This window comes from Phacochoerus africanus, chromosome 12, assembly GCF_016906955.1.
Source record: "Phacochoerus africanus isolate WHEZ1 chromosome 12, ROS_Pafr_v1, whole genome shotgun sequence".
Taxonomy (NCBI): domain Eukaryota; kingdom Metazoa; phylum Chordata; class Mammalia; order Artiodactyla; family Suidae; genus Phacochoerus; species Phacochoerus africanus.
This window is the reverse complement of record NC_062555.1, coordinates 30,303,615-30,326,800: the sequence shown is the minus strand read 5'-3', so window position 1 is coordinate 30,326,800 and position 23,186 is coordinate 30,303,615. Positions and strand designations below refer to the sequence as shown.

The 23,186-nt window shown below is 41.7% G+C and overlaps 1 protein-coding gene across 1 annotated transcript in view; it reads left to right on the top strand.

Moving 5' to 3' along the window:
* Positions 1–23,186, top strand: part of KDM5B (lysine demethylase 5B) — a 93,036-nt gene that overhangs the window by 21,944 nt on the left and 47,906 nt on the right. Inside the window, exons 2-5 of the mRNA XM_047755526.1 lie at positions 9,866–9,943; positions 12,932–13,054; positions 13,761–13,931; positions 21,042–21,176. Of these exons, the coding sequence (XP_047611482.1) occupies positions 9,866–9,943; positions 12,932–13,054; positions 13,761–13,931; positions 21,042–21,176 (507 nt within the window). The remainder of the gene's footprint in view (positions 1–9,865; positions 9,944–12,931; positions 13,055–13,760; positions 13,932–21,041; positions 21,177–23,186) is intronic.

The window sequence follows — 23,186 nt, the reverse complement described above, 5'->3', positions numbered from 1 at the left end:
TCCCCTTTTTACATGTACCTAAGGAGATTAACCTAGTTCGGAGCCACACAGTAGAGTCAGGATTTGAACCCAGCCCAGGGTTAGGCTCTTTAACATCTGTTTACTGTACAGAAGAAGGTAAATGGTGTCACTGTGCTTTAAAACTGAGCATTGAAGAAGTGACATGATAGGGTTTTAAAAATTCATGAAAATTTATTGTTCTGACTTATTTTCTTTTTGAGTCAAATGTATAAAATAGTGTATATACAGAAGGATTTTAAAGTCAGGATGCAGGTTACAATAAAAAGTTCTTTCCTATCTCAAATACACTTTTTTTTTTAATGTTGCTTTCTCCTTTTCTAAAGGTCGTACTCCATTTATAGTTATTATAAAATATTTGCTTTATTTAGGGTAGCCCTTTAAGCTATGGGAAATTGCTATGATGAAAAGTACTAGATGCATGGGAGTTCCCTTCGTGTCTCAGTTGTTAATGAATCCGACTAGGAACCATGAGGTTGCGGGTTCGATCCTTGGCCTTGCTCAGTGGGTTAAGGATCCAGCGTTGCTGTGAGCTGTGGTGTAGGTCACAGACATGGCTCGGATCCCATGCTGCTGTGGTTGTGGTGTAGGCCGGCGGCTACAGTTCCGATTCAACCCCTAGCCTGGGAACCTCCATGTGCTGCAAGAGCGGCCCAAGAAATTGCAAAAAATCAAAAAAAAAAAAAGAAAGAAAAGTATTAGATGCCAACTGGAGTTAGGTTAAAAGGATGGGGTCCTTAAAGGTAAGGTTCAGAGGTCAGACACTCCCTGAAAGTTGAGGTTGCATTGCCTTGTTAGAGGAAAATTATATTTCAGTGGCCAGAACTTAATGTAATAATTGTTACTTTACAGTTAAAAAAAAAAAACACTTTACATTTGTAATTTCAGTTTTTGCCACAGTCCTAAAAGTAGTAGCTATTATTCATAGTTTTCAAATGGAAAAGTTGAGATTCTGCAAATGGTAGTGAAATGCATATTCTGGCCTACTGACTTTCAGTGAGGTGCTCTTTTTTTTTTTTTTTTTTCTTTCCCTGTCCTATACTGATACCCTGCCAACATTCTGAGGAACAAGTGTCTTATCCATTATTATTTTGATTGGTTAAGTAAAAGGAGAAGAGACTGAAATTCAGAAAGTGGGTTGGGATAGTGAGATATAAAAACTTAAAGGCATAAATCTTTAAAAAAATGAGTTCTGGGCATACTCTTAGGACCTCTTTTTTGGTTGCAGAACTTTCTGAGACCCTGGTGAAAGCTGTGAGCCTTCCCAGAAAAATCCACATACACACAGCATAGGCCGTAGTTGCAGCTCCAATTCAACCCCTAGCCCAGGAACTTCCTTCCATATGCTGCAGGTGTGGCCTTCAAAATAAAAAATAAAGTGTTTTTACTAGTTGCTCACTAAGAATGAGAGATCTTAAACAGACTGAACAAATGGGTGGCTAATTAAAGCTGCTTGATGCCTAGCCTACTCTGAGGTAAGTAAGAAGCTAGGGAGGAGTTCCCTGGTGGTTCAGCATGTTAAGGATCCAGCGTTGTCCCTGATGTCACTGCTGTGGTGGCTCAGGTTTGATCCCTGGCCCAGGAATTTCTGTATGTTGCAGGTGCTGCCAAAAAAATAAAATAAAATAAAATAAAACAAGGGAGAAGCAGCAGCACCATCTAATGCATTTTATTTATGTTGGGAAGACTTTGTGGGTTTTTTTTTTTAATTTTTATGTATTTAGTTAGTTAGTTACTGCTTTTCAGGGCTGCAACTGGAGCAAATTGAAGTTCCCAGGCTAGGGGTTGAATCAGAGCTGCAGCTGCTGGCCTATACCACAGCCACAGCAATCCCAGATTATTAACCAAGTGAGCAAAGCTGCATCCTCATGGATACTAGTCTGGTTTGTAACCCACTGAACTACAATGGGAATTCCTGTGCTAGGAAGATTTGAATGAAGCCCTTTGTGTTACTAGGCTTTCTTGATAGACACCTATCATTGTCATTTTGAGTGGCATTGGATGCCTTGAGAGGTTCATCAGTAGTAATTCTGTTCTTACAGTTTATAAACGGGGATGTATTATGATTATGCTGTATCTCGTACTACGTCCTGCATTTGTGCAGGTGTTTTAAGGAGATCTTACTAACAATCATTTATTAATGAGAAAGTAGTTTTTTAAATTATTTCATATATGTGTTACGGAAATCTTTATTCAGGTTGATAAATCTTATACTCAACAGAAAGCTTTTCTAACCTGCCTGAAAAATACTTAAGGTAAATTGTTTGGATCCTTAAAATTTATACTAAACGAGTTTCTGCTGTGGCGTAGTGGGTTAAGAATGCGACTGCAGCTGCTTGGGTCTCTGCAGAGGTGTGTGTTAAATCCCTGGCCCAGTGCAGTGGTTTAATAGGTCCAGTGTTGCCGAAGCTGTGGTATAAGCTTCAGGGGCTGGGATTCAGTCCCTGGCCCAGCATCTTTCGTGCGGCCATGAAAAGAAAAAAGAAAATTTGCATTAAAGTTTTGTGTTGGGAGTTCCCATCATGGCTCAGTGGTTAACATATCTGACTAGGCGTGGCATTGTGGCTGGTGACAGCAAAAATGACCCACCGATGGAAGCAGCTGGCTTTACAGCTCAGGTGGTTATCCTGAACTATCCTGGCCAGATCAGTGCTGGTTACGCACATGTGTTGGATTGCCACACAGCTCACTTTGCCTGCAAGTTTGCTGAACTGAAGGAGAAGATTGATTGTTGTTCTGGGAAAAAGCTGGAAGACGGCCTCAAGTTCTTGAAATCTGGTGATGCTGCCATTGTCGATATGGTTCCTGGCAAGCCCATGTGTGTTGAGAGCTTCTCTGACTATCCTCCTCTGGGCCGTTTTGCTGTTCGTGACATGAGACAGACAGTTGCTGTGGGTGTCATCAAAGCCGTGGACAAGAAGGCAGCTGGAGCTGGCAAGGTCACCAAGTCTGCTCAGAAAGCTCAGAAGGCTAAATGAATATTATCCCCAATACCTGCCACCCCAGTCTTAATCAGTGGTGGAAGAATGGTCTCAGAACTGTTTGTCTCAATTGGCCATTTAAGTTTAATAGTAAAAGACTGGTTAATGATAACAATGCATTGTAAAACCCTCAGAAGGAAAGGAGAATGTTTTGTGGACCATTTGTTTTGTGTGTGGCAGTTTTTAAGTTATTAGTTTTAAAAATCAGTACTTTTTAATGGAAACAACTTGACCAAAAATCTGTCGCAGAATTTTGAGACCCATTAAAAAAAGTTTAATGAGAAAAATGGAGTTCCTGTCATGGCGCAGTGGTTAACGAATCTGACTAGGAACCATGAGGTTGCGGGTTCGGTCCCTGGCCTTGCTCAGTGGGTTAACGATCTGGCGTTGCCGTGAGCTGTGGTGTAGGTCGCAGACGCAGCTCGGATCCCGCGTTGCTGTGGCTCTGGTGTAGGCCGGTGGCTACAGCTCCGATTGGACCCCTAGCCTGGGAACCTCCATATGCCGCGGGAGCGGCCCAAGAAATAGAAAAAAGACAAAAAAAAAAAAGTTTAATGAATAAAAAAAAAAAAACAAATCTGACTAGGAACCATGTGGTTGTGGGTTCGATCCCTGGCCTCGCTGAGGTTAAGGATCCGGTGTTGCTGTGAGCTGTGGTGTAGGTCGCAGACGCGGCTCGGATCTGTCGTTGCTGTGGCTCTGGTGTAGGCCAGCAGCTACAGCTCCGATTGGACCCCTAGCCTGGGAACCTCCATATGCCATGGGTGCAACCATAGAAAAGACAATAAATAAATAAATAAAGTTTTGTGTTGCAGTTCCCGTTTTGGCACAACAGAAACAAATCTGACTAGGAACTATGAGGTTTCGGGTTCGATCCCTGTCCTTGCTCACTGAGTTAAGCATCTGGCATTGCTGTGAGCTTTGGTGTAGGTCGCAGATGAGGCTGGGATCTGGCGTTGCTGTGACTGTGGTGTAGAACAGCAGCTGTAACTCCGATTAGACCCCTTGCCTGGGAACCTCCATATGCCATGAGTGTGGCCCTAACATAGCAAAAAAAAAAAAAAAGACACTATAAGAATCTGCATTTAGAATATTGAGTTTAACTCCACTGGCATTGGATTAAAATCCTTTTATTCAATGATGACTGGGTTTTTGATTGAACATATGCGATTAGAAAAATCCTTTGGTTTTTAATTAATGTTATTCTTTGTAAAGTAACTATAATGTGCTTTTGATGCTGATTTTTACCTGTTTTAGGCCTGAACCCAGGGCATCTGGAAGTTCCCAGGCTAGGGGTCAAATCAGAGCTACAGCTGCTGGTCTACACCACAGCCACAGCAATGTGAGATCTGAGCCATGTCTGCAACTGACACCACAGCTCATAGCAACACTGGATCCTTAACCCACAGAGCAAGGCCAGGGATTGAACCTGTGTCATCATGGATACTAGTTGGGAGTTTGTTACAGCTGAGCCACAACAGTAAGTCCAAAGAATATATATATATTCCTTAACCCACTGAGCGAGGCCAGGGATCGAACCCGCAGCCTATGGTTACTAGTTGGGTTCGTTAACCACTGAGCCACCACAGAAACTCCAAAGAGAGTATATTTTTTAATGCTCTGCAAAATAATGGAGCTTTTAAATAATGTAGCTGTACTTTTATTTTGAAATGGTTAAAACAAAATCATTTTAAGGTTTTTAAAGGAAATTAAAATTTCAGGAAACGTATATGAAACTCCTTGTAATCTTTACCGAGTTCATCTGGAAATGCTGTTTTTATGTTAGAAAAAAATGATTTTGGAGTTCCCGCTGTGGCTCAGTGGTAGCGAATCTGACCGGTATCCATGAGGACTTGGGTTTGATCCCTGGCTTTTTTGCTCAGAGGGTTAAGGATCCGCTGTTGCTGTGAGCTGTGGTGTAGGTTGCAGATACAGCTTGGATCTGGCATTACTGTGGCTATGGTGCAGGTCGGCAGCTACACCTCTGATCCGACCCCTAGCCTGGGAACCTCCATGTGCTGTGGGTGTGGCCCTAAAAAGACAACATTTTTTTCTGAACCATTTTATTGGTAGAGGCTGAAAGTTTTGGTTAGGTTACATGATACCCCTTTTAGATAAGTGTCAAACAAAAATTGTCACCGTGTTTCTAAATGGAGATTTTCATTTTTATTTGACTACTTAATTTGAGGATTATATTTCTTTTTGAAAGTTTTCACTTCTTAGAGGCTTTATTATGGTTTCTTCCTTGATGACTATTAACCATATATAAAAATCATGGCCCAGTGAGGCCAGACTTTGACAAGGATATCTCTTTTCTCATATGACAGTGAGCATTGCAAATAATATGTAATTCTTTTATTGGAGAGGAATTTTGCAGCTGACAATGAATGTCTCAAAACTGAATGACACTTAACCCATTTTCTCTCATTCTTTGTTAACCAGAAAAGATGACAAAGTTTGTAGTGATCTGTATTTAATGAAGGGAAGATCCACTGAAACCTTTTTAGCTTAAACGTATTTTACCCACTTGTCACTGTGTGAACTTCCTTAGTGACATATATACTGTTTTTTTGTCTTTTTTTGGTCTTTTTTTAGGGTCTCACCTGCGACATACTGAGGTTCCCAGGCTAGGGGTCGAATCAGAGCTATAGCTGCCAGCCTACACCACAGCCACAGCAGTGCCAGATCTGGACTGTGTCCGTGACTGACACCACAGCTCACGGCAATGCCAGATACTTAACTCACTCACTGAGTGAGACAGGGATTGAATCTGCGTCCTCATGAATACTAGTCAGATTTGTTTCCTCTGAGCCATGATGGGAACTCCCCTGGGTTTTTTTATGTTTAATTTTTAGGATCATTTTATTTGAAAAGGCTTCAGGCTAAAACAGGTATAAATTATGTACTGTCTATCCATACATACGTACAAAGACATCGTTCACCTTACAGAACTTTAATATATAGACTAAAGATTAAATTAATATCTATAATCATTGTGTTTTGGGATTAGAAGGCATTTTGATTCACTGGAGGATATCACTATGCATTTCCCCTAAGTCTCAATCTATAGAAGTTTCAGGTCATTTGGACGGTATGTTACTCATTTTCTTGTATAATCTGACATACTATTTTTTATGTATTTTTAGTCTAATCTTCAACTCAGATCAACTCACTTTAGAAAGCCTATCACTTTTATCAAGTATTAGGAAGCAAAGCTCTGAGCAATATAAAGCCTTCCTATTAGCCTGTCATAGAATATTAAGAAGCAGTATGATTTCCTTCTGCTACATTGCATTCTGTATAATTAAACACATTACTTAATCTGTAGTTATCAAGGTAAACAAAAATCACCTTAATCTTTTTGACTCAGGATGGAGTTGGCAGTATTTTTAAAGTTTATTAACAACAGAATTGGCAGCATCTCTGCAGTGCCAGGATGTAGGTTCTATCCCCAGCCCAGCATAGTGGGTTAAAGGATACATGGTTGCCGCAGTTGCACAGTAGGTTCAGGAGCTCCATATGCTTTGGGGCGGCCAAAAAAAGAAAGTGTTTATTAGGAATATAGTGTATTTTCAACTGACATATAAACATTAGCCAAGGTCTTTGTCAAAGAGGCTGTATGACAGCATTGAACACTTGAAGGCTTTATCCAAAATTAAATTCTTTTTTCTTTTAGGGCTGCACCTGCGGCACATGAAAGTTCCCAGGCTAGGGGTGGAATTGGAGCTATAGCTGCCAGCCTACACCACAGCCACAGCAACGCCGGATCTGAGCCACGTCTGTGACCTACACCACAGATCACAGCAACGCCAGATCCTTAATCCACTGATTGGGGCCAGGAATCGAACTCAAGTCCTCATGGATGCTAATTGGGTTCAATACCACTGAGCCACTTTGGGAACTCCCATAATTGACTTCTTAAACAATACTGCCATTTTTTCCTTTCTTTTTTTCTTCCTCTTCTTTTTGAAGTGTTAGTAAAATAGCTTTGTATCAGTTTGTAACCTGCTTTTGTCCATTTTTAGAAAAAAATGGTAAAATTTAATCTTCCTTTTAACATAGTACTTAATCAGGCATTGCTGGTGAGCATTTTCACAAAAACAAAACCTTGTTTTACTTATAGACTAAAAGCCGTCAGTAGTATAACTCCAGTAGTTTAAATTTGAAATAAAAATAACCTTACCTCCTTTTTATTATTTTTAACTCTAAAATTTACATATGTTAACACAAATTTACATGTTCTGGTTTCTCACTCGTCCAGTGTTGGCTTTCTTTCTGTGTTTAGAACATCTAGATATTCTTTATTCTAGCAGCAGAGCGTTTTGTTATTTACAGAGGTACTAGCATTTGTATTAGCTTGTTCTCTTAACACAAAATAATTTATTATTTAATAGGTATTACTTGCTGTATTTAATATATTTCAGATTGTATTTAAAATGAATAAGGGAAGTTCCCGTCGTGGCGCAGTGGTTAACGAATCCAACTTAGGAACCATGAGGTTTCGGGTTCAATCCCTGGCCTTGCTCAGCGGGTTAAGGATCTGGTGTTGCCGTGAGCTGTGGTGTAGGACACAGACTTGGTTCTGATCCTGCGTTGCCATGGCTCTGGCGTAGGCAGGTGGCTATAGCTTTGATTAGACCCCTAGCCTAGGAACCTCTATATGCCTTGGGAGTGGCCCTAGAAAAGGCAAAAAGATAAATAAATGAATGAATGAATGAATGAATGGATAAGGAAGGAGCTCCTGTGGTGGCTCAGCAGGTTAAGAAACCAACTAGTACCTATGAGGATGTCGGTTCGAGCCCTGGCCTCGCTCAGTGGGTCAAGGATCTGACATTGCTGAGAGCTGTGGTGTAGGTAGAAGACTTAGCTTGGATCCCACACTGCTGTGGCTTCGGCCTAGGCCAGCAGCTAGAGCTCCGATTTGACCCCTAGGATGGGAACCTCCATATGTGGTGGGTGTGGCCCTGAAATACCCCCCCCCCCAAAAAAAAAAGTTTCTGGCATTGTTGTGAGCTCTGGTGTAGGTGTAGGCCAGCAGCTGCAGCTCCAATTCAACCCCTAGCCCAGAAACTTCCATATGCCACAGGTGTGGCCCTAAAAAGAAGAAAAGTAAATACAATAAAATCAATAAGAAAGCAAAATAAAAGTCATCTATAATCCTACTGAAGAGAACCATGGTTAACCTTTTTGCTGTCTCATTCCAGCTTTTTTTTTTTTTTTTTTGCTTTTTAGGACCGTACCTGCAGCATGTGGAAGTTGCCAGGCTAGGGGTCAAATAGGAGATACAGCTGCCAGCCTACACCACAGCTCACGGCAACGCTGGATCCTTAACCCACTGAGCGAGGCCAGGATTCAAACTGGCAACCTCATGGTTCCTAGTCGGATTTGTTTCCACTGTACCACAATGAGAACTTCTCTTTCCATTTTGAAATTTTTCTGTGTGGTACCTTATTTTTCTTTCCCCCATATAACATAATAAGGACAATTTTCAGTGTCAATAAATAGAGCTATATGACAGAATAATTTTTTTTGGGGGGGTCTTTTCCAGGGCCGCACCAGCGGCATTTGGAGGTTCCCAGACTAGGAATCTAATCAGAGCTGTAGGCACCAGCCTACACCACAGCCATAGCAACATGGGATCCGAGCCATGTCTGTGACCTACACCATAGCTCATGGCAACTCAGGATCCTTAACCCACTGAGCGAGGCCAGGAATCCAACCCGCAACCTCTTGGTTCCTAGTCGGATTCGTTAACCACTGAGCCACAATGGGAACTCCCAGAATAAATTTTTTCGTTTTTTAAAAACTGTTTTGGGAGTTCTCATCATGGCTCAGTGGTTAACAAATCAGATTAGGAACCATGAGGTTGCTTGCCCAATCCCTATCCTCAGTGGGTTAAGGATCTGGCGTTGCTGTGAGCTGTGGTGTAGGTCGCAGACGCAGCTCAGATCTCGAGTTGCTGTGGCTCTGGCATAGGCCGGCAGCTACAGCTCCATTTGGACCCCTAGCCTGGGAACCTTCATATGCTTCAGTTGCGGCCCTAGAAAAGACAAAAACAAACAAAAAACTGTTTGGAAGTATTAAAATAATACATAATACAAAATATACTATTATAACAACTTAAGGGTGCAATTCAGTAACATTAGGTATATTCACAATATTGTACACTCATCACCATTCTCCATCTCCAGAACCTTTTCATTATTCCAAATGGAAACTCTATACCTAATAACACAACATAGTTGTTTTTTTTGGGGGGGGGGGCTGTGCTCATGGCATGTGGGTTTTCAGGCCAGGGATCAAACCTGTCCTACAGCAGTAAACCAAGCTTCATGACAACACAGGGTCCTTAACCTACTGAGCCGTATAAGAACTCCCAAAGATGATTCTTAAAATTGGTTTTGGATGTCAGTTTGTTTCTCCCCCCCCACAGAAGAACTTACCCTTAATTTTATAATAAAAGTTCATGTTACTAGGTTGCATGTATTAAAATACAGTTTATAAGTAATTGGACACTAATATAGTTATTTTGCAAAAGGAAAGGTACTTATGGGATAGAGGAGCCAAAATCTCTTTTACGTAAGTTGGTATTTTTTCAGCAGAGGTTGAGGCTCAGGGACAGTGCTGGCTAGACTGGTGTGAGGATGCATGTGTGCAGGATGTGTCATTTATCTGAAGAAGGATAATCATACATACTCTGCTGTTCTGGTGGAAAAAAGATTAAGAAACTACTACTTTGTGTTCTATTTTGTTTGAGTCATGAGAGATAAGATGTGCTTTATTTGACCAGGGTTTTAATTGTGACATAATTTTTTAAATGTTGGAGTTACAAATTTTTCTGATAAAAGCCTTTGCTTCTCTACTAGGATTGGCAACCACCATTTGCATGTGATGTTGACAAACTGCATTTTACCCCACGTATCCAGAGACTGAATGAATTGGAGGTAATGTCTTAATTGATATTCTGGTTGCCTGTATTCTAGAGGGGGCTTCTTTGAAAAGACTGTCACAAATCTAGTGGTTTTAATGAACCTAAAATATGGCTACTAACTGATAATCGTGGTAAAATGGATGGCAGTAAGCCCTTGTACCAAACTCGGTTTCATTAAAAACATGGATTTCTGTCAATAAATGTCGGCTTATTAATTTATTAATGCATTTTTTTTTCTCTGTCTTTTTGCTATTTCTTGGGCCGCTCCTGCAGCATATGGAGGTTCCCGGCCTAGGGGTCTCATCGGAGCTGGAGCCACCGGCCTACACCAGAGCCACAGCAACGCGGGATCCAAGCTGCGTCTGCAGCCTACACCACAGCTCACGGCAATGCCGGATCGTTAACCCACTGAGCAAGGGTAGGGATCGAACCCACAACCTCATGGTTCCTAGTCGGATTCGTTAACCACTGTGCCACGACGGGAACCCCTAAATCCTTTTAAATCTAGGTGGCAGCCAATAGAATTTAGATTTTGAAAGCCATGTACTTTCAGAACCATTTAATGGAAAAGATTCTCTTATTCTGATATTCTTCCAACATACATGTCTTCAATTAGATTTAATAGTAATACTTTACTTTCCCACAGAGGAGTGAGGAGTACAGGGGATTCTCTAGTGAAGAGGCAGTGTTTGTTCTTTAGTTCCTGGGTGACTTAAATCCTTAAGTGCATCGTGAATAAGGATTGGGTATTGATAGCATTTATTTATATCTATGTCTGTGTGTGTGTGGTATGTGTGTGTGTGTGTGTGTGTGTGCGCGCGCGCGCGTGTGTGTGTGTGTGTGTGTGTGTGTGTGTTTTAGGGCCACACCTTCGGCATATAGAAGTTCCGGGGCTAGGGTTTGAATTGGAGCTGCAGCTGATGGCCTACATATACCATAGCCACAGCAACACAGGATCCATGCTGCATCTGCAACCTACACAGCTCACAGCAATGCTGGATCATTAACCCACTGAGGGAGACCAGGGATTGAACATCCCTGGATACTAGTCGGATTTGTTACCACTAAGCTGTGATGGGAACTCCTGAAGTACATTCTTTACATGAATGTTTTGCTAGTCTGATGTTGGTATTGAACCATGCTTTTTTCTTTCTTTTTTTTTTGTTCTTTTTAGGACCGTACCTTCGGCATATGAAAGTTCCCAGGCTAGGGGTCGAATCAGAGCTTCAGCTGGTGGCCTCCACCACAGCCACAGCAACACTGGATCCAGGCTGCATCTGCGACCTACACCAAGCTCACAGCCATGCTGCATCTTTAACCCACTGAGTGAAGCCAGGGATTGAACCTGCATCCTCATGGACACTACTGAGCCACGATGGGAACTCCTGTTTTCCTGTTCTAAATCATTCCTTTTTATTTTAATTTGTTTTTGTTGTTGTCTTTTTGTGTTTTTTAGGCCTGCACCCGCAGCATATGGACGTTCCTAGGCAGGGGTCTAATAGGAGCTGTGACTGACAGCATACACCACAGCCAAAGCAATGTGGGATCCAAGCTGCATCTTCAACCTGCATTATAGGTCAGGGCAATGCCGAATCCTTAACCCACTGAGCAAGGCCAGGGATCGAATCTGTGACCTCATGGTTGCTAGTTGGGTTCATTAACCACTGAGCCATAATGGGAAGTCCTAAACCAAACATTTTGTACTTAAATGGAACATATGTCCACTGAACTTCTGTTGACGTTGGCAATAGTAGCACCCATGTATTTGTTTTCAGGTATTTCAGTGTATTTTCATGTTGTGCTTGAAAGGCAGGGAGATAGATATTAACTTTGATTTGGTGAGGAAAATATGAATATTGATCTCAGTTTGGGTCTTGCGCAAGTTAAAACTATTAAAATTGTCTGACTGGGAATTCCTGTTGTGGCTCAGCAGGTTAAGGACCCAACCTTGTCTCTGTGATAATGCGGGTTCAATCCCTGGCCTGGCTTAGTGGGTTAAGGATCTGGTGTTGCCACAAGTTGTGACTCAGAACTGTTCTTGCCATGGCTGTGGCGTAGGCTGCAGCTCCAATTTGACCCCAGCCCAGAAACTTCCATATGCCGCTGTGTGTGGCCTTAAAAAGAAAACGAAAGTTTCTGGTTTTCTGTTGTATTTATCAAGACTTAGTAAAATTTGTGTAGACCCAGAGTTCCCACTGTGGCTCAGAGGTTAACAAATCTGACTAGTATCCATGAGGATGTGGGTTTTATCCCGGGCCTTGCTCAGTGGGTTAAGGATCCAGCGTTGCTATGAGCTGTGGCATAAGTCACATACACTGCTCGTATCTGGCATTGCTGTGGCTATGGGTAGGTCGGCAGCTACAGCTCCAATTCTGTCCCAGCCTGGGAACCTCCATATGCCACAGGTGAGGCCTAAAAAAGCAAAAAAAAAAAAAAAATCAACGAAAAACCCACAAAGCATTTAGGCCCATTTTTGTAAATCAGTTTTTATGTATTTTTATTTTTAGTTATTATGTTTTCTTTTTGGAAGGCACCCAAAGCATGTGGAAGTTCCTAGGCTGGGGATTGAATCTGAGCAGCAGCAGCGCTGCATCCTTAGCCCACTGTGCCACAGTGGGAGCTCCCTCTAAATCTGGTTTTAGATTTGTGTTTGAGCAAATAAGAAAAGTTGTACTTGGAGAGAATAGGCCTTTAAAATACCCAATTTGTAAAAAGACCAAAGGGGCATATAGAAGCTTACTTACTCCTTAAATGAAGCACCTTTCTGATTGCCTGCTGAGTGTTTAACTGCTACTTGCATGGCGCGTGGTAGGAGCTGAATTAAATTTTTGTAGAACTAACATATAGTTATTTAACTAGCTTTATATTGTATGTTTTGGGACAGTTTCTCTAGTGGGTATTGCACTTAATTATTCTATGAGTGAAAAATACCACATGTACATGTTAACAGAAGCTTTGTAATAAGCTAGATAAGATTAAAACTCAATTCTTTGTCATTTAGGCTCAAACTCGTGTAAAATTAAATTTCTTGGATCAGATTGCAAAATACTGGGAATTACAGGGAAGTACTCTGAAAATTCCACACGTGGAGAGGAAGATTTTGGACTTGTTTCAGCTTAATAAGGTAAAACCTAATGATCATCTTTTTCATTTAACAATTTTTTGTACAGCATGCATTTGATCTTCTTGTCCTTAAGAAGAAACTTACTGTTTGAAATATATAAAATGAAATTCTTCATTCAATTTAGCGATGAATTCATCTCTGCTTGTCAGTTCCAAAAACTTTATCTTGTGAAAAGAAGTATTTTGGTGCTACAAACTTCATAATAGACCTATTAGATATTCCTTTTTTATTTTTTTATAGATAAGACAACAGAGGCTTTCAGCATCCAAATTTACCAAGCCGAAAAGGCTGTTATAATTCTATACCTCAAAGTTTATTTCAGTCTAAAGCCTGCATCCTTTCCACCAGACATACTCCCATTCTTAGTTTATGGAGTAGGAATTGGACCAAATACTAGGATCCTTTCTTAGAGATTTTATTGTTAATTTATTTCTTCCTCATGGAAAATCTTGACTGTGTTGGAGAACTGAGAGGTAGCTTTTGGAGGAGTATACGTTTATGGACTCTGTTATCAAAAGCACTGTTTCAGATTTCTGATTTAAAATTAATAGTACATGTATGTATTTTTTTGACTTGGAAGATATATTTTTAAAAGATAACGACAGCCAAGAACATTTTCATTCTTGGAGTCAAACCTAGGGTCAAGGGAATTAGAAGTGATTTCCATGTAGGTGTTTCTAATTTCTTTTGCTATTTTATTTAACAGTTAGTTGCAGAGGAAGGTGGATTTGCAGTTGTTTGCAAGGATAGAAAATGGACCAAAATTGCCACCAAGATGGGGTTTGCTCCTGGCAAAGCTGTGGGCTCCCATATCAGAGGGCATTATGAGCGAATTCTCAACCCCTACAATTTATTCTTGTCTGGAGACAGTTTGAGGGTGAGTGGGCTAGCCTTAACCTGTTTTTATTCACTGCTTATTTTGCTTTATGGTCTTTGGGGGGAATGCAAAGGCCTTGCTTATGTGCAGAAGCCATTGTTGAGAAGACTTTGCTTTATGGATATTTCCATTAATGTCTTTGTTCTGTTTTGAGAGCAGCCATATAAAAAGCTTGTTTTTGGAATGAATAAAGTTGTACAGGAAATATTCTTTTGTTATCAAAAGCTGAAATCTGTATTAACTTTGCTATAGATGTTCCTTTCTTCCAATGAGAAGTTGGTTGTTATCTACTTATGGCTTATGCTTTTGCATTCAACTTACCGTTTAAAGTGTATTCCTGGTTGTCACATGAAAGTACAACATATGAAATAACTTGCCTGCCTGCTCTCTCTTGCTGGCTGGGGTCTCCAAGGAGATTTTAAGATAGAATGTTGAAGGAGACTTAATAATGCTGGATAGCTAACAGATCCCTTATAATGATGGTGTTTGCCAGATTATTCAGGTAAAAACTTTTCTAATTAAAAGCAAAATGGGGAGTTCCTGTCGTCGCGCAGTGGTTAACGAATCTGACTAGGAACCATGATGTTGTGGATTCGATCCTTGGCCTCACTCAGTTAAGGATCTGGCATTGCCTTGAGCTGTGGTGTAGGTTGCAGACGTGTCTGTGGTGTAGGTTGCACAGTGTTGCTGTGGCTGTGGTGTAGGCCAGTGGCTACAGCTCCAATTAGACCCCTAGCCTGGGAACCTCCGTATGCCGAGTGTGCGGCCCTAGAAAAGACCAAAAGACAAAAAAAAAACAAAACAAAACAGTATTATGCCAACTTCCCACTTATTTTAGGCCCTTGATAGAAAGAAGAATGTCATAATTGTTTACACCTTTTGAGTTATTTTACATTAGAGCAACAAGGCCTATAATTTTTAAGAATTGTTACTGTGGTGTAGAGAGGTAGGAAGATAATAACAATTTCAGAGGGTAAACTGCTAATCAAAACTTGTCCCTTTTTTTTTTTGTTAAGGTTGAGAAATTTATTTTATTACAAATTTTTTTACTGTTATTTCCCCAATACAATTTTTTTTCTATTGTACAGCGTGGTTTCCCAGTTACATATACACATACATGTTCTTTTTTCTCCCATTATCATGCTCCATCATAACTGACTAGACATAGTTCTCAGTTTCTTAAAAAAATTTCTTTTTGGTGTTCCCTTTGTGGCTCAGTGTCGTTAATGAAACTGACTAGCATCCATGAGGACGCAGGTTCGATCCCTGGCCTTGCTCAGTGGATTAAGGATTGGCATTGCCATGAGCCGTGGGGTAGGTTGCAGATGAGGCTCAGATCCCACGTTGTTGTGGCTGTGGTGTAGGCCAGCAGCTATAGCTCCAATTCAACCCCTAGCCTGGGGACATCCATGTGCCCCCAGTGTGGCCCTAAAAAAAATTTTTTTGAAGAAGAAGAAGAAGAGTTTTAGGCATTCCTGTTACAGCTTAGCAGGTTAAGAACCCAGCTAGTATCCAAGAGGATTTGGGTTCGATCCCTGGCCTTGCTCAGTGGCTTAAGGATCCGGCATTGCTGCAAGCTGTGGTGGAAGTTGCAGATGTGGCTCAGATCTGGTGTTGCTGTGGCTGTGGTGGAGGCCTGCAGCTGCAATTCTGATTCAACCCCTAGCCTGGGAATTTCCGTATGCTGCAGGTGTGGCCAGAAAAAGAAAAAGAAAAAAAAAAGCTTAAGATTTACAGAAAAACCAAGAGCATATTACAGAGAGTTACCAAACACTTCCTATCCAAATTCCACTATTAGGAATATTTTACATTAGTATGATCCATTTATTAGAATTAATGAATCAATATTAATACGTTATTATTAACCACAGGCTGCCTTATTCAGAGTTCCTTAATTTTTTTTCATAACTTCTTTTTAAAAATATAAATATAGTTGATTTACAGTGTTAATGTTAGTTTCACATGTACAGTACAGTGATGTGTATATATTATTTTTCAGTCTTTTTCTTATAGATTATTATAAAATACTGAGTATAGTTCCTCGTGCTGTACAGAAGGCCTTTGTTGGTTATCCATTTTATATATAGTAGTGTGTATCAGTTGATCCTAATCCCCTAGTTTATCCTTTCCCTTCCCCAACTCTGTCTTGATGTAGATATACCATCTGTAATGCTGAAATCCTATAGATTTTCATAGCATTGTGTTTTCCTTCTCTCTTTCCCTTTTTGATTCCAGGTGGCCTTTCTTTTTAGCCTAGAAGAATATGACCATTTTAATGTTCAAAAAGTTGTGTTTGTTTGTTTGTTTGTTTTGAAGTGCATTATGTGAATGTTTAGTGAACCCATGGGTGAAATTATTTAGGATGTTTTATGTGGAAACTTTATGCCGCTGTTTTGTTTTGTTTTTTGTTTTGTTTTTTTTTTAACTTACTAGGGCTGTATGCACGGCATATGGAGGTTCCCAGGCTAGGAGTTAAATTGGAGCTACAGCAGCCAGCCTACACCACCACCACAGCAACACAGGATCTGAGCCACATCTGTGACCACAGTGCTGGATCCTTAACCCACTGAGCAAGGGCAGGGATCAAACCTGCAACCTCATGGTTCCTAGTCGGATTCGTTTCCTCTGCCCCATGACAGGAACTCCATGTACCTCTGTTTTATAGTCAGATTTAGTTACAGTTGCCCACAATAGACTTTTTTCCTTTTATCTTCCTGTCTTGATACAGAACTTAGTTGAATAAGGGGGAAGAGGGAGTCTATCTGCTTTATAGATACAACATTTTAGAAACCTCTCATCTGTACATCCTTAGAGGAACCCTGTAGTTTCATATTTGAAAAGCATTTAAGCATTTATATAATCGTAGTCTGAAGATACCCTTTACACACATTATGTATTATATCTATGAATTCCTTTATAGTATAGCAGGTTATGGATCTGGCGTTGTCACTGCAAGCAGTGGGGCATGTTGATAATGGAGAGGCTCTGCATGTGGAAGCGGGGCGTGTGGTAGATCTGGTACCTGCCTCTCAACTATGCTGCAAACCTAAAACTGCTCTTAAAAAATAAACTCTTAGTGGAGGAGAGTGCACAATGAAGGAACTGTTTTAAAAGGGTAAACTCAAGCTAAAGTTAGTGTTGGGAGACGTGAGAGAAGTTGGATGGTGATGTGCTGGTGTGAAGGGGCAGAGGTCTCAGTCTTGCCTCCCCATGTTTTCTGTACGACTTAAGGGGTTGCTCTGTCTCTCTAGGGTGATGCCATGATGGAGTGAACAAAAATCACCTCTAAACCCCAGTTTCTCACATAAAGGTTTAGGAGTTGCCATGCGTAGCATTAAATATAAAACAAACACCTCAATATGTGTTTTTTGGTTTTTTTTTTTTTTTCCTTTTCTAGGGCCACTCCAGCGGCATATAGAAGTTCCCAGGCTAGGGGTCGAATCAGAGCTGTAGCCACTGGCCTATGCCAGAGCCACAGCAACGCTGGATTCGAGCCATGTCTACGGCCTACACCACAGCTCACCGCAATGCCGGATCCTTAACCCACTGAACAAGGCCAGGGATTGAACCCGCAACCTCATGGTTCCTAGTTGGATTCATTAACCACTGAGCTACAACGGGAACTCCCACAAATAGTGTTTCGAATTGTGGTTTGAAATAAAATGATGTCTTCACATATATTCTAAAGACCTTCTGAGCTTGATTATACCTTAGTTCTCCAAAGTCCTTATAGAACCAAGCAAACTATGGATTGTGAAACTATTTAGACTAGTGGAAGGTAGGAACCACATATATATTATTTGTATTTTCGACCATCCTCTTAATAAAATGTCTGTGATTCAGCTCAGTTCATATCTCCACAATCCAGCATACTTTTGGTCTCAATAGAAAGCTTATATAATACATAAAAGATTAATGTAGATGACAGACATGTTTTAGTCCCATCTGCATGCTTTCATTAAACGTGCTCAGTGGAGGACTTGTTACAGAATGGAGGGTGGTATTCCATACTAATTTAGTTAACATTTCCAGATCAAATCAATGTGTAGGTTTAATTGGAATGAGCAGAATAGTTAATATTTATAGATTGAGCTCCCAGTGGTGGATTCATTACTTGTTTAGAGTATTAAGTAATTTGTAATAGTATTTCTTTAACAGTACATAACATTTCTTAAATATTAGACATGGATTTTGTTAGATGGTTATTCTCTGTTTTCTTTTGTTTTTTCTCTCCATTCTCTGGATTCTTTCTGCACATGTTAGGAAGAAGGAGCCAGTCTTGTTAGTGAGACTGTATGAGTAATGGTGCCCGCAGAGCCAAGAGTTCTAGGTTATTACTTCCATGTATCTTATTCCAAGTATAGATGATATAATCGACCCTAAGTAGTTATATTTTGGAACCTGACTTTTTTGCTTTTTAGGGCTGCACCTGTGGGATATGGAGGTTCTCAGGGTCTCAGCCAGGGGTCGAATCAGAGCTACAGCTGCCTGCCTACACCACAGCCACAGCAACACAGGAGCTGAGCCACATCTGCAACCCACACCACAGCACCCAGCAACACTGGATCCTTGACCCACTGAGCGAGGCAAGGGGTTGAACCTGTAACCTCATGGTTACTAGTCGGATTCATTTCTGCTGCGCCACAATGGGAACTCCTGGGAAGTGCTTTTAAAAATGCTTCTCATGGAGTTTCTGTTGTGGACCTGATGTTGTTTCCATGAGGATGCAAGTTTGATACCTGGACTTGCTCAGTGGGTTAAGGATCTGGCGTTGCCTCAAGCTGCTGTGTAGGTCACAGATGTGGCTTGGATCCAGTGTTGCTGTGGTGTAGGATGCAGCTGCAGCTCTGATTTGACCCCTTACCTGGGAGCTTAGACTCAAACTTAAAGAAAAATCAAAACAAGAAGAGACTGTTGTATGAACAGAACCAAAGTTGTTGCTGTGGGTTACCTGTGAACCTTTGCCTTGTAAGTTAAGAGTTTTTAGGATGATTTTGTATTTCTCTTTTTTTTTTTTCTTTTTAGGGTTGGACATTCAGCATATGGAAGTTCCCAGGCTAAGGGTTGAATCGGAGCTATATCTTCTGGCCTACATCACAGCTCATGGCAACGCCAGATCCTTAACCCACTGAGTAAAGCCAGGGATCGAACCCACAGCCCCATGGATACTAGTCGGGTTGGTTACTGCTGAGTCACAACAGGAACTCCTGTAGGAAGATTTTGAAGTAAAGGAAAGCCCAAATAAGGGAGAATATAGTCAAATGACCTGGGTTTTTGTTTTTGTTTTAATTTGGCTACACTCACAGTGTGTGGAAATTCCTGGGCCAGGGGTTGAACTCACACTACAGCAGTGGCAACACTGTATCTTTAACCTGCTGAGCCACCAAGGGAACTCCTATATGATATCTTTTTTTTTTTTTTTTGTCTTTTTGCCTTTTCTAGGGCAGCTTCCACGGCATATGGAGATTCCCAGGCTAGGGGTTGAATTGGAGCTGTAGTCGCCGGCCTACACCAGAGCGACAGCAACACGGGATCTGAGCCACGTCTGTGGCCTACACCATAGCTCATGGCAATGCTGGATCCTTAACCCACTGAGCAAGGCCAGGGATTGAACCCGCAACCTCATGGTTCCTAGTCGGATTCCTTAACTACTGCGCCATGATGGGAACTCCCTAAATGATATCTTTTTGATAACAGAAGTTGCTGATTATATTTGTGTGTGTTTGTGTGTGTGTGTTTTTCTAGCCGCACCTGTGGCAAATAGAAGTTCTTGGGCCAGGGGTCCAATTGGAGTTGCAGCCACAGGCCTGTGCCACAACTGCATCTGCAACCTACACCAAAGCTTATGGCAACACCAGATCCTTAACCCACTGAGCAAGGCCAGGAATCTAACTTATATCTTCATAGAGACAAGGTTGGGTCCTTAACCTGCCAAGCCGCAATGGGAACTCCACTGGTTATGTTTAAAAAAAACCACAGGATTGTAAAACTTAGAAAACTTATCAGATTCTGTAGTTCCTGTTGTGGCTTAGTGGTAACGAACCAACTAGTGTCCATGAGGATGAGGGTTCGATCCCTGGCCTCACTCAGTTGATTAAAGATCCAGCATTGCTGTGGCTATGGCCTGTGTGGGCAGCTGCAGCTCCGATTTGACCCCTAGCCTGGGAAATTCCATATGCCACAAGTGTGGCCATAAAAAGCAAAAAAGACTAGAAAAGAAAATTTCCTGGATTCCGCATTTCATTACTGTAAACATTTTTTATTTTATTTTTAAATTTTTATTACTTTTTTATTTTTATTTTTTGTCTTTTGTCTTTTTACACTGCACCATGGCATATGGAGGTTCCCAGGCTAGGGGTCTAATCAGAGCTGTCGCTGCCCAGCCTATGCCACAGCCACAGCAACAGCAACACCAGATCCGAGCTGCATCTGTGACCTATACCACAGTTCACGGCAGTGCCGGATCCTTAACCCACTGAGCAAGGCCAGGGATCGAACCCGCAACCTCATGGTTCCTAGTCGCATTCCTTAACTACTGCGCCATAATGGGAACTCCTGTAAACATTTTTTAAATGAAATATTCTGATTATGGAAACATTTTGTGAACATATAAGGGGTCTTTAACAATTTGGGCCTTCAGTTGACAGTTGCAAGCAATAAAAATTGCAGCTGCCTTATGGGGGCCACCTTGAGCCTGATATGGCTTGTTGTAACCTGTTGACATCAACAAATGAATTGGGAGTTCCTGCCATGATGCAGGGGTTTAAAAATCCAGCTGCAGCACCTTGGGTTGAAGTGAACTTCTGTATACTGTGGGTGCAGCCATAATACATTTTTTTAAAAATACAATGAATTGAAGCAACACCATTCAGCTGTTGAAGTTCAAACCATTAACACTTGTAATGTTGTATGTATGATTGGTAACTGCAGAGTTGTCGTGTCAATTTAGATGTAAAAATTGGCGTTCCCAATCAATTTAAAAAAAGTAAAAATTGCACACCTGTTGTGTATTTCTATAAATAATTGTAAAATATGCCCTGCAAAAATTCAGTGAAATTCTCTTAAGATTAAAAAGGGGGGAAATTCATCAGTACAATTTTTTTTTTCCAGTGTCTACAGAAGCCAAACCTGACCACAGACACAAAGGACAAGGAGTACAAACCCCATGATATTCCCCAGAGGCAGTCTGTGCAGCCCTCGGAAACATGTCCCCCAGCCCGGCGAGCAAAACGCATGAGGGCAGAGGTGAGCACCTCCTCAGGTTGATCAGGCAGCTCTCTAGCCCCGGTGCTAATATCTGTCTGACACTGGATTTCTCTCAGGCATGTGCTCCTTGTAAATTGAACTTTATTAACCTCCCAGAGGGATGCCATGTGTATTCTAGCTTTTTCACTTCTAGCTTTGATTGTACATCGAAGGGGCGAGGAACTGAAGAATTCTTAAGTTTATGCTGCCCGGACAGTCAGCTGCCAAATTGCTAATGGTCAGGGCCTTTAGATGAGTTCATTATGATGGTATTTGGTTGGCCTGTTAACCCTTGTGAAGTTGGTCAGTATGTATTGGGGGTTAAGGCTAGGGGGTGTGACATTGGAGATTTTTTTTGGGGGGGGGGGGGGTCCTGTCTTTTTAGGGCTGCACCCAGGCTAGGGGTCGAATCAGAGCTGTAGCTGCCAGCCTGCACCACAGCCACAGCAATGTCAGATCCAAACGGCATCTGGGACCTACACCACAGCTCACGGCAACGCTGGATCCTTAACCCACTGAGCGAGGCCAGGGATCGAACCTGTGTCCGCATGGAGGCTAGTCAAATTCGTATCTGTTGAGGCACGATGGGAACTCCAGAGGTTAGAGATTTTTGCTGAAAACTTTTTTTAGCAGAGATGTTAGGGGGTTGTGAAAGCTATTTTTCTCAGACTTCCTCTAAAGGAGTATGGAATCTATGGCAAACATTTATGCTAGGACAGAAATAACTAGGCAGGAAGCGGGCAGGGGATTTAAAACCCAGGTAAAATGGAAATGAAGCATTAGGGAGGTTCGCGGGAGGTTCAGGAGGAGTGAAAGACAAATTGCCTTAAGAATTTTCAACTCAAGGGATTTCTCGTGGAAAGGGAAAAGAGCATTTTTTCCACACAAAGGTGTGAAGGTTTTGGGTTCCTGCCTGTGTGTTTTTTGTTTGTCTTTTGTCTTTTGTCTTTTTTAGGGCTGCACTTGCGGCAAATGGAGGTTCCCAGGCTAGGGGTCCAGTTGGAGCTGTAGCTGCTGGCCTACGCCACAGCCACAGCAACGTGGGACCTGAGTCATGTCTGTGACCTACACCACAGCTCATGGCAACAACGGATCCTTAACCCACTGAGCAAGGCCAGGGGTCACACCCCTGTCCCCATGGATACTAGTCAGTTTGTTAACTGCTGAGCTGCGACGGGAACACCTCCTGTCTGTCTTTAATGGGCATGTGAGTATGAGAACTCGGTGATTAATATATTAGAAACAGTTTAGAGCTGGGAAGCCTCATGGCTTTAGTTGCATTTCTAAATCAGTCTCTGGCTATTTAATAATTATTGGTGAGGATGAAAAACCATTTTGGTCTCTGAGGAAATGGATTAAATAAAAGAATTGTTTCTCACTTAGTTGAGTTGGACATATGAAAAAATCTTGCAACTTCACTTTTTTATTTTTGTCTTTTTGCCATTTCTAGGGCCACTTCTGTGGCATGTGGAGGTTCCCAGGATAGCAGTCTAATCAGAGTTGTAGCCATCGGCCTACACCAGAGCCACAGCAACACGGGATCCAAGCCGTGTCTGCAACCTACACCACAGCTCACGGCAACGCTGGATCCTTAACCCACTGAGCAAGGCCAAGGATCGAACCCAAAACCTCATGGTTCCTACTCGGATTCGTTAACCACTGAGCCATGATGGGAGCTCCTCAACTTCACTTTTCTGAATTGAGATTGCCTCAGAATAGGACAACATGGGGTTTTTTTTTGTTTTGTTTTGTTTTTTTAAGTGTTCAACTTTATTTATTTATTTATTGATCTTTTCTGGGGCTGCACCCGTGGCATATGGAGGTTCCCAGGCTACGGGTCTAATCAGAGCTGTAGTTGATGGCCCACACCAGACCCACAGCATCATAGGATCCGAGCCACGTTTGCGACCTATACCACAGCTCAGGGCAACGCCGGATCCTTAACCCACTGAGTAAGGCCAGGGATCGAACCCACAACCTTATGGTTCATAGTTGGGTTCATTAACCAGT